Source organism: Ceratotherium simum, chromosome 19 (genome assembly GCF_057802395.1).
Source record: "Ceratotherium simum simum isolate JZ-2026a chromosome 19, ASM5780239v1, whole genome shotgun sequence".
Lineage (NCBI taxonomy): Eukaryota > Metazoa > Chordata > Mammalia > Perissodactyla > Rhinocerotidae > Ceratotherium > Ceratotherium simum.
The window spans coordinates 43,403,094-43,415,639 of NC_141918.1; the positions used below are offsets into that span (position 1 = coordinate 43,403,094).

General features: G+C 38.1%; 1 protein-coding gene and 1 long non-coding RNA gene across 2 annotated transcripts in view; both read left to right on the plus strand.

Annotated features, from left to right (window-relative positions):
- LOC147914543 (uncharacterized) overlaps nucleotides 1-12,546 on the plus strand; it is a 487,630-nt gene that overhangs the window by 380,649 nt on the left and 94,435 nt on the right. The gene's annotated exons all lie outside the window — the stretch shown is intronic.
- CLVS2 (clavesin 2) overlaps nucleotides 1-12,546 on the plus strand; it is a 66,262-nt gene that overhangs the window by 47,717 nt on the left and 5,999 nt on the right. Inside the window, exons 4-5 of the mRNA XM_087443756.1 lie at nucleotides 2,976-3,086; nucleotides 9,666-9,886. Of these exons, the coding sequence (XP_087299882.1) occupies nucleotides 2,976-3,086; nucleotides 9,666-9,886 (332 nt within the window). The remainder of the gene's footprint in view (nucleotides 1-2,975; nucleotides 3,087-9,665; nucleotides 9,887-12,546) is intronic.

Genomic DNA, 12,546 nt, shown 5'->3' on the forward strand with positions numbered 1-12,546 from the left:
GGAAACCTCTAAGGAAAATTCTCTGCCTCTCCCATATCCAGGTGGAAAAATAATAATGGTAATGATAATATTAGTATTGATGACGATGATGATAATAGTCTTCCCTGATAATCTGAGGCCATAATTGTCTCATATGGGTCTGAGATATGAATATATGCTGCACAGTCAGAGAAACCTCAAGACAGCAAATTAAATTAAAGCCAAACCAGGTTGAAAGCACCTACTAGGAGGTGATGTGGATCTCATCTGGAGAAGGACATCCTCAAGCCGGCTCCTTTCAGATTCCCAATGACTAACATTAGCCAAATATGAGCTCACCATAAACAAGATACCATGAACAAGATCAGCAGAGAGACAGCAAACAAATTCAGGCTCTCAAGGACTCAGAAACAAAATACCTATGTATAAAATGCTTGTGTTATTAAACAATGTTATTAATGATGGAATTAAACAAAATGAGCAAACACCAAGCAATTAGCAAATTAAAATCACATGAAAATCTATTTTATCCCCCCCCCCACTAGATTGGAAAAAATTAGAAAGATTGACAAATACAACTGTGATATGTGGAACAGCGGGAACTTTTCTTCATTACTGGGGGAAGGAGGGGTGTAAATTGGTACAATTGCTGTTACGTTGAAGTGTGTGCACTCTATGACTCAACATTAGCACTTTCAGATAAATACCCTCCACGTGCACTTGAACATGTACAAGAGATGTGCCTAAGAATCAAGTCTGCAGAGCAGCAATGCTGGTAATGGCAAAACAAATAACAATCTGGAAAACAACGTGCATGGGCAGGAGAAAATAAATTAATTGTGGAGTACTATACAGTGGTATACTATACAGCAGTGATGGTGAACTACAGCTACACACAGCAAGTATAAACCTCAAATACAGTGAACCTCAAAAGCAATGTTATGTAACAACAGAACAGTACACTCACTACAATGATATTTTTATAAAGTTTAAGTACTTAAAAATCTCAGTGTATTTTAGGGATACATATATACATAGCAAAAATGTAAAATATAAAAATAAACTATATAAAATATAAAATAAATAAAATATAATAAGTATATATTTATAATATTTATCAAATAAAATATAAGCAAGGGAATTATATTGTGAAATTTAACGATGTGAGGGAGAATGAAAGAATATGAATACAGTGAACTTCAAGGTTACCACACATGTTCTATTTCTTAAGCCGAGTGGAGGGCACATGGGTGATTATTTTGGCACTCTCATTATTGTATATACATTATTTATCTTCTTTTTATGTAGAAAAATGTTGTAACAAAAACACTGTTTGCATTTCTATCTGATTCATTTCTATTATAATAACCTCTTGAAGAATGGAAATTACATATTTATAAAAGAAGTAAGACACTGACATAAAAAGAGACTTTTTTTGTAAGGCAGATTAGCCCTGAGCTAACATCTGTTGCCAGTCCTCCTCTTTTTGCAGAGGAAGATTGGACCTGGGCTAACATCCATGCCCATCTTCCTCTGTTTTGTATGTGGGACGCTGCTACAGCATGGCTTGATAAGCAGTGCGTAGGTCCACGCCTGGGATCCAAACCTGTGAACCCTGGGCCGCCAAAGTGAAGTGTGTGAACTTAACCACTAGGCCACTGGGCCGGCCCCAAGACGTTTTTACTTTTAGCTAGTCTAATTTATTTATATTTTTAAGTACTGTTGCTTTTTTATGGTGTGTTATTCTCAGAGACAGAAATTACTTTGCAAAGAAATGCTCATCAGCTCTGAAAATCAATATACAAAACCACTAATTAATTACTAAAGCTCTTATGTGCTCCCCCAAAAGCCAAAATATTTTAATGGGGTTATGCTATGCATGTTTTTGACCAGAGAATCTTGTTCAAGAGAAAATTTAAATTATAAAAAGTACGTCTACAATTATTTTGATTCCTTTACTTTTCTTTCGTTCCTATTCATACTCTAAGTGGACTCCAAAAGAATGTCAATTATTATGATGCCACTTGAGAGACACTCTCAAGTTTTTTGAGTAGTATAGTTTTTTTAAAGAAGACTTCTGTAGTCAGTTCAGTGTGTAATTTTGAACTAGTAGCAAGAATCAGGTCATTTATGTGGAATCCATAGCATACTCATGTGCGCTGTCAAAAGTTACAATTCATTTGGGTTAACGATCCTATTTACATTATGGAGTGGACTTGGGATGCTCCTGCTTAGTCGTGGATAGCAAGGAAACAGCTCTCTACATCACTCCAGGGTCAAACCCTACCCTGGTGCGTTCTTGCTGACAAGGAGGCTGGCTTTGTAATAGCCCCTTTTTCCTCCTGTGGGGCAAGCTCAGACGATTTTGACTTTTATTTAACCTAGCAAAATGCATCTCCAAATTTCTTACGCCACAACTCTAGGTTTTTATTTTGCTTAAGCACATTTCCTTTTTGTTTATGGTTGAACTAAGGAAAGAAGAATGTTTATAATAAAGTTGATAAAATAATAAGATAAAGAGAGTAAAGCAAGTTTTTATATGACAGTGCTCACATTGTAGATGACAACACTGAAATTCAATAAAACATTTTAATTTAAATACATTTTAATATAAATATAAATAATTTAAATCAAATGCTTATCTAACATAGATTCATTATTTGACAAAACTCTAATGTCTTTTATTTCTGTTTCCTGGCCTGTAATGACTGTTAGCAGTTTGCAGGCTTAAAATATGGCAGTCCTAAAAATGCTGAAATTCTTATCGACAACCTATTCTTGAGAAGGATTTGCTTTATTATGTATTGCTTCAGTTTCTGTGTGAAAGTTACGATGTTTAATGTGGTAAGTTTCTTCCTCTTTTCTTCTCCTTAACTATATACATAATCTCATTTAAGTGTGTGGAATAACAAATTTGTATACCATATGACCTTCCTTAAACCTTCTCATTATATTAAAGCTTGTTTTGTTTCTTTTTTCCCTCAATGTTACTCTAGGATAGTTTTCCAGCACGATTTGGAGGAATTCATTTTGTCAATCAACCATGGTACATCCACGCCCTGTATACTGTGATCCGGCCTTTCCTAAAGGAGAAGACTCGGAAAAGGGTATTTGTTTGTTGCTTTGTTTTTATCCTTTCTCCTCCCCCATTCAATGTATTATGATGCATGCTGTGCGTATAATATTGGCCATGGTAAAATGTGCTTCTATACTGCATTTAAATATTCAACATACAAGACATTTTAAAATTCGTAAAGACCTTGTGATTAATTCTGAACAGTTTATCTTTGAAAGACATATTTAAAAGCTAGCTTTTCTACTTTCCCACAAATGGGGAGAAGATTTTAGCATATTCATTATATATTAAAGCCCCAGTTTAAAAGTAAAAAAAAAAAAACTTATGCCACGTTATTATATTGTTATAGGTACACTTAATTTCAAGCAAGTTCTAGACAAAAGTTATAATTTTATTTGTTGATAAATGGGTGTTAGTTATATTACAATATGTATTGCATTGAATATAGTGAATTTTGTGACATCAAATATAATTTTGTAGTGATTGTCATGATCGATCACACATTTCAAAACCAAAGCTAATGTGTAGAAATTTTAATATTTCTTTAAATTACAAATTACTTGAATTCTAAGATTCAGTTTCATCTAACAATGAGAATATTCAAAGTACATACCACAAAATAATCATCTTTCTGAGAATAAGGTGATAATTTGTATAAAGCATTTGGCATAGTGCATGACACATGGTAAATGCTGAATACATTTATCATTGTTGTTAATCATATAGATTAAAATGCATTTTAATGCTCCTTATTTCATGATCTCCTGCAAACCAGCTCTGCAAAGTAAGCTTAGTAAAGAAAGTAAGCGTTATCTCCTATTTCAGAGCGGAGGAAAGTCTTAAGATGGATAAGTAACGTGTTACTCATTGCCACAGCTGTGAAGCTGCAGAGCTAATATTTGTATCCAAATAGCTCCACGTTTAGAGCTATTTTTACCAACCCACGCTGTGGCCAATTTTCAAACGATTAGTTCCACAGTAAAATATACTTACTTCTAAATCTATATGGAAGATAATTTTCCATGTTTCTCAATGAATGAGAAGGCACCTTAGGTATTTCAGTGCCATAGAAAACTCATCGTGGGTTAAAAGTGAAATAATTGTTAAGTATGTATTTGTATCAAACATTAATGAACAGAGAGTTTTCTGTTTATGAATTTGCTGAAAATGTTCCAGTAGTTTTAGAGGAAGCATTCCTTAAATAATTATAATTTATATTAGGAATTGTTTCTACCACCAAGAATCAAATTAACTTACATTTTAAAATTCAGAAAAATGTATTGATGTGCCTCACAAATAACAGTTTCAAACCTTGTTTTGTGAAGGGATGATCAGGTGATCCAGACACCTGCTAGGGCTTTTAGCACAAATTATATAGCGAAGGCTTTTGTAGTATTCACTCTCTTCTACATGCTATTCTAAGTACTACACACATGTTAACTCATTTAATCCTTACAACAAGGTTTTAAGGTAAGCATTGTTATTTTTCTCCTTTTATAGATGGGAAAATAAGGCACAGAAGGTTAAGCAATTTTCTCTAAATCACAACTAGGAGATGGTAGAGCTGAATTTGTGGATTTACGTGGAAAACTGTTCCAGGCACAGGGAACAGCAAAGGCAAAGGTTCTGAGGTAGAAACACACCCGGTGCATTTGACAAACAGCAAGGAAGCTAGAAAAGTAGGAGCAGAATGAGCTATTGGGTAGAGTCGTAGGGGACTGGATAGGTGGGAATATGGACCAGATCACATACGGGCTGGTACACCATTGCAAGGATCTAGGGTTTCAGTCAGAGTGAAATGAGAAGCGTTTGAAAGACTGAGTTCAGAGGTGACTTGTTCTGACATGATTTTAACATGATTCTGCTTTGTTGAAAAGTATTGAAGAGAATCAAGTCTAAAAAAGAAGGAAAGCTCCAGATTTGGGGGTTATTTGATGGAATTTAACAATTTTGACAAATGCCTAGAAGAAGGCATGGCCAACATTTTCCTGCAGAAAGTGAGGTATCTGAACTTTACCATTTTAATTAAAACTATGACTTGGAAATTTTCAGATGAGAAAATAATTATAGGGTAAAAAATCTTTAATTTCTACTTATATAATCAATGCACAATGCAAAACTATTATATCCCCTTACTGGTATTTCAAGTGATTCAGCGTCATAATATTACTCAATTACCGTATACTACAGATGCTTTAGATCTATGTTCTGAAAATGAGTAAAAGAAAACCTAAGGAGTAGTTGTGAATCTTCTTTCACAAACAAGAAACGTTTTTAGTTCTTCGTTTTCTTAAATTAAATTGTCTGACTTTGAGTATCCAACATGCTGGGCTGATGGGAACATCAGCCTTAGGTGTTATACAGGTCCCTTCTCAAAATCTCATCAGCATCTGGAATCTTTCCTGTAGAGCTGAACTTCCCATCTGTCGTGGCCACTTCTGACATCCTCATTGTCCAAGCTAGCATTAGTTCCTTGAATTAAGGTCTCCTTCTGCTCCCAAGTCATCTGCAAAAAAGAACATCTTTGCTGACGCTAGAACCCAATGGCTAGGCTTCAACCCGCTATCCCAGTGCACTCCGCAGCTGGTCTACGGATGTGGTCTTGCCTTTCCCCAAGACCTGACAGGAAGCAGGCTTCTCTGCTAGTTGGCACAAATTTCTACTTCTTCCTCAATATGGTGGATTCTCACTTCTACTCCTTGCTAATTCTCAAAAATATTCCACCCTCCCCCTTTCCACTAAGGCCACCTACCGTAATCTCTTTAATGGCACAATTTAGGAAAATAAAATAAAAAATGAAAGTATCATTCAGGCTAATTCTTAGAATTTAAGGTCCTCTGAGGCAGAGGAGCCCACAAGGACAAGAGTTGTTGCATGAAATGGAGGAAGAAAAAGTATGTAAGAAGAAGAATATGGTAAAACGTCAATAAATGATGTTACTACACAGAGGTAAAGAAAAATCTAACATCAAAAATTTAATAGTTGGGCAATTGTAATGCATTCTTATTGCCCAGTCTAGAGGTGCAAGCACATTTAAGAGTTTTAAAAAAGAATCTCATGTAATATATATTTTTCAACAAATCTTGGATTTAGAGAAATGATTATTTTATATTTTATGAATCATCAAAGCAGTGTATGCATAACGTAACTAAGTAAAATATATATGTTAGAAGGTAAAAGATGCTGTAAAGAAATATGATGTAGGGAAAGCAGACAGGGTTTTCCAGGTTGGGCAGGGTTACAGTGTTACAAAGGCTCACCAGGAAAGGCCTTCATGAATGGAGACTCGCAAGCTAAGACTTGCAGGATGTAGGAGAACAAATCATGGGGGAAGACAGAAATCTCCAGGCAGAAGATACATCCATTGCAAGCGTCCTGAGACAAATGTGTGAATGGCATGTTTCAGCAGGGAGTGAGTAGTGGGAGATGTGTTCAAAGAAGGCATTCATGGAGGGCCTGATAGGATTAACTCTCAGAGAAGGGAGAAACCGATGGGAAATTGTGAGCAGAGTAACATAATCTGACTGATTTTTGGACAGGGTCATTCTGGCTGCTGTGTTGAGAATAGAGTGTAGGTGGCAGGAGTGGAAGTAGGGAGAGCAGTTCAAAGGCTAATGCAGTCATACAGTTGGAATGATGACGGTAGCCTGAGTTAGGGTTGTAGGGGTGGAGCTGGTCAGATATTTGGATTCAGGATACATTTTGAAGATGGCACCAAAAGGATGTCATGATAATTTAGATTAGGAGAGGAATTAAGGATGAGTCGAAGGTTTTGGCCCAAGAAGCTAGCAGCATAGTCATACCATTAACTGATGTTTAAAATAGGGAGGAGCTGATTTGGGAGAGAAAATTGTGATTTCAATTTTGTACATGTTAAATTTGAGGTGCCTATTGACCATGTAAGTGGAGATGTGATGTAGAGAGTAGAAAAGCCAATATGGAGTTCAAAGGAAAGGCCTGCATTCAAGATATAAATTTCCAGTGTATGGACAATATTTAAAGGCACTAAGTCTCCTTCAGTCAATGAGATCACCAAAGAGTGAGTATAGTTAGAGAAGAGAATAAATCCAAGAACTAAATCCTGGAGCTCTCTGATACTAAGATACTGAGGTAATGAGGAATAATCAGCATAGGAGACTGAAAAAAGCATCTATGAAGGTAGGAGAAAACCAAGAGATCCTAGGAGAAAATGTTTCAACACGGAGAGTCATCTACTCTATCCAGTGCTGATGAGAGTTCAAGAGAAAAGAGGACTGAGAATTGGACAATGAGTTTAGCAATGAGAGGGATATTGACAAGAGCTATTTTCATGCTATGGTGGGAGGCAAAGCCTGTTTGGATTGGATTCGGGAAAAATGGGGCAAGAGTATTTGGACGATGAGTATAGCCAATTATTTTGGTGAGTTTTGCAATAAAGGGAAGGAGAGAAATAGAGTAATAACTGGAGGTGGCAGTAGGGCCCAGAGAGGTTTTATATGTCTGTACGGGGCGGAGGGAAAGAGTAGAGTTGGCATGTTGGTTCTCTGGTGGAAAAGATCCAGCAGCAAGAGGAAATTTGATGATGTGAGAGAGACAAGAGAGAATTGCTTTGGAAATATAGTTGAGTAGAGGAGACAACATGAATTCTAGTGCACAGGTGGAGAGGTTGGCCTTTGTAGAGTTTATCCTTCCATTGTACTAGGAGCGAAGGCAAAGCATATGGACACAGATGCTGGTGGGTGGGTCTCATCTGGTTGCCCTAATTTTTCAGTGAAGGGAAGCAAGCCCAAAGCTGAAAGTGATGTTGAGGGAGGAGGGAACAGAGTGTTAGTGAAGAGAGAGAAAGTAGTGTGCTAGGATTACATTTACTTCTGTAAGGATTTATTACCATAAGTCTTGCATGACTTGAAAGAGAAGATTTCTTACATGAAGTAACAGCTAATAAAATAAAGGCTATATACCTGATAGAATAAGGGTTTCAGATACTAGAACTTAACTTTCCCAGGAGAATTCATTTCTTTTAAGAACCTAGGAAGGTATGTGTGTGTGTGTGTGTGTGTGTGTGTGTGTGTTTTCCTGGGCTGTTGCACTCTGCAAATAGGAGTGGGAAAGTGTAAAGTTTGCAATTAACCTGATGTACTTTGGGGCAGGTGGCACATCTTCCATCTCTGTAGGCTCCACATTATGTACTTCAGGCATAATGTTTGCTCTGCCAATTTTGGCCAGTGGCCTGTTCTCATCTACTTTACTCTTCCATAATTCATTGAAATTACTTGTTGATTAGTGACTGCCACCCTCTCGTTTTATTTGATGTTATAGACTAGTCTTTCTTTGTTTTCGTATATATTTACTTCAGTGGATTCTAAAAGTACAGAAAACAAAGATGAGTGTGTTTTCATCTTGAACCTGAAGTATTAAATTATTTTTGTCACTTATATACTATAATCCTTAAATAAATAATATATAAATTTAGATGAGATGACAACAATGCTTTATCAGAGAAGACTGATCTGCAGTTTTGAGATTGAAATGAAAGAAGAGGAACGAGGTAGCAATATATGGAGAAACAAATCCTGAGTATGCAGCTTGAATAATTCTCCAGTGTTTTTTTAAAAAGCTCTATGTAGATAACAATACCAATAATTAATAAATACATACAGCTTTACATTTTCAATCCGTTATTCCATTCTTTATTTGAACAATAAGCATGGAATTTTGTAGTAGAGATGTTGGCAACATTATAGAACATAAGTCTTTTGGGACGTGAACCTTCACTCAACCTGACATTATAATGTTGCTAATGTACTTTTATTTACCTCACACACTTTGCATTACAAAACAGTAATTTAGTGGTTACAGTATTCTTAATTTTATTGATGATGAAGAGAAAGCCATACTGGTGACAGCTTTTGGGCTTAATAACTTGGATTATTTGATGGGCTGGAGTTGATGAGTCCCTTATGAGAAGGGTCTGTTTTTATTTTGTTTTTTGTGTGTGTGTGTGTGAGGAAGATAGCCCTGTGCTAACATCTGCCAATCCTCCTCTTTTTTTTGCTGAGGAAGACTGGCCCTGGGCTAACATCCGTGCCCATCTTCCTCCACTTTATATGAGACGCTGCCACAGCATGGCTTGCCAAGCGGTGCGTCGGTGCGCGCCCCGGATCTGAACCGGCGAACCCCAGGCCGCTGCAGCGGAGCGCATGCACTTAACCGCTTGCACCACCGGGGCGGCCCCGAGAAGGGTCTGTTTTAACAGCATTCATTATGCAAATCATCAGCTTTGCACAACTAATACAAGGATGACGTACAGATCAACATGCAGATCACACACACTCATGTCTCCGACTATGGAGTAGGAAACCAAATTTCTGGTTCCAACTCTTTAACCCAATAACTATCTGACCTTCTAGAAACTACTTAAAATCTCGAGCCTCAGGATTTTTGTATGAAATATTAGGATAACAGTACCAGCCTTGCCTGTTTCATAGAGCAGATGAGGGGCTTAAACATTTTAACAGACATAGAAAACTCTTGTTTTTGCTCTTCCTATCCTTACTCCCTCCTCCCAGCACTTGGATGATATTTATTCTCCTCTGTGTGTTTCCCCCTACCCCTCTTCTTGCATTTGTAGATATTTCTGCATGGTAACAACCTGAACAGTCTACACCAACTAATTCATCCCGAGATCCTGCCCTCTGAGTTTGGAGGAATGCTGCCCCCTTATGACATGGGGACATGGGCGAGAACACTGCTGGACCATGAGTATGATGATGACAGTGAATACAATGTGGACTCCTACAGCATGCCTGTGAAGGAAGTAGAAAAGGAACTCTCCCCCAAGTCCATGAAGAGGTATGCTGGAGGTAGCTGGGAAGTGGGATGGAGCCAGAGTGGGGACACCCCAAATATAACTGTAGGTTTTATATTTTTCTGAAGTAGACATTTGGTGGGATTTTAAAGGCTTTCATGCCCCCATGATTGGATGTATAGAAATTTTGAGTCAAAGATAAAGTCATTGGAGGTAACCTCAACTCAATGTCCCACATTCACAATCTATTGAGGTCCTTGGAAGTCACCAAATCCAGTGGTTTCTCAAAGTGTACCTTAGGAGTTCTGGTAGAATGCTTCAGGCCAAGCAGGTGGGGTGGCAACACTAATCATCTCCCCTGTGATAAGAATGACTCTCCTATCTAAGCAATTTATTAGACTATTGTGTAAGATTTCATTTGAAGAAAGGGATCCATAGCAAACACTCCGTCTCTCTCTCTCACACACACACACTTCAAAAACTACATTCAAAGCTTATTTTCTCTTTTCAGTATCTCTGCCAAGTTTCTGTTTAAAGGTCTAGCCATTCCTGGGGCAAAACATTCTATTTCCCTACAGCTTTAATCTTTATAAAGTTCATTGTTGAGTCAGAGTCTGACTCCCTACTTTGACTCTCATGATATTTTTATTCCTGTTTTCTTTCAATCAATTTCAATCAATCTTTCAATATTTATTGAACACATGCTCTGTAATAGGCACTTTCCCAGGTGTTTTGGATCCGATGTGGATAAAACGTATGTCCAGCCCCAGTCTATTGGTGATGGAGGGTGGAGGAGTTGGCAGATGTGCGCAAATGCATAACTGCCTCTGAATTTGCATTGTGTAGCAAACCAGAAGACATCTAATTCTCAGGCTTCCCCAGGCTGCACCAGCCCAGGGTTCATTTAGATAATGACAACAAAGATTATTTCTTGATTCATTTCCATCACAGAAATATAGGAACCACAGCCCCTGCAAGTCTCTCCTCACCTAACCCAGGGAGGTTCCAAGGGCATCTCAAATGTCATCCCAAACACTGTCACACATCCTTCTCTGATGATAGGCTCGTGGTCTTTTCGTCATATCTCTGGCTTATGTAGTAACACCCTTGTTCTTTGAGGCTGCTCTCTTTTTTCGCTGCTGCTGCTGTTGCTATTTTTGTAGTTGGTGTGTATGACGTCTTCCCCTCCCCGGGCTTCTCCACAATGCCTTGGAGAGAACCGAAAGGCCAGAGATATCGCCAGCTTTAATTTCTCCACTAATCAACAAGCTTAAGTTTAAACCAAGTTTGGGCTTCTCAACTCCCTTCTTTTAAAACAGGGCTTTTTAATTTGAGTTCTGTGCTCTCCTAACCAAAGGGTTTCATGGATGGGATCTAAAAGGGGTCTGTTGAGTGCTAAAAGTTACATTCAATGGTGTGTGAATATGTGTATGTATTTTGTGTGTTTTTCTGGAGAGAAGGCATATATTTCATCAAATTCCCAAAAATATTTTCTATCTAATGTCTTAGGCAGTTAAAAGCCAACTGCCTAAAAATAACTTTCTTCTAATAAAAATAATAATCCTAATAATAATAGTTGTTACAATCTACCATTTACTTTGTACTTATCATCTGTTAGGCCCTTACTAGGTCCCTTTTTTTTGTGACATTAGTTAATTTCATCCTCAAGGCAACCTGTTAAAAACATATTGTATCCCTAAAGTCACATATTCTATACGTGATGGAACAAGGTTCCAATCCATGAAGTGTAGAGTCTTTCATGTTTTTGACATAAACCTTGTCTACCCTTCCTTGACGCCATGACACAGAACGCCGTCACTCTGGAACTGAGCTCTATAAGGATTCGGAGACACCTGTCATAGGTGTCCCCTAGTCTTTTCCTTTGTCAGTTAACAATGCTCATTTCCTTCACCCCTCCTTCTGTGACATGTTCACTAATGTGGTCCCCTCCTCTGAGCACATTTCTCTGCATATCCTCTACAACCTGAGCCCCACTCCCATCACCTGCACTCTGCTCGCCTGCATTCCGCCCCAGATTTCCTGCCTGCAGTCTTTGCCTCCATCCTTTGGCCCGCTCCACATGGGAATCCAAAAGACCGTTCTAAAATGTAAATCAGACATTTCACTGATCTGCTTTAAAATTTTTAATGACAGCTGATTATACAATGGATATAATCAATTCTGTATCAGGGCTTGGAAGGTGCTATGTGGTCTGATCCTGCCCACTTCTCTCTTCTGAGTTTATTTACCTTTTCTCTCCTTCCCTAACTTTCAGACACAACATCCTTCTTTATTCTCCTTCAGCCTCTCCACCTTGTTCTATCTAAGGGTCTTTACATTTGTTTCCTCTCTGCCTGGAATGCTGTCTTCCTGCATCCTCCAATGGCTGGCGCCAATCAAAGGTCACGTCCTCAAGAGGGTCTTTTGGTCATTATGAATCAGTGTGTCTTAATCAGCTCTCCTCCCTCTTCATTCCACTCACTCCCTATCAAATCCTTTGTTTTCTTCATAGCACTTATCAGTGTGTCAAATGACTGATTTTATTTAATTTTATATCCCCGCCCCTCCAGATGTAAGCTTCATGGAGACTTTAGTGGCTTTGTCTATCCTGTTCTCCTCTGAATCTCCAGTGCCTGGAGTAAGGCCTGGCATTCAGAGGGTGCTCACTAGGTACCAGTTAAATGAATGAAGCGGTGCTCTGCTA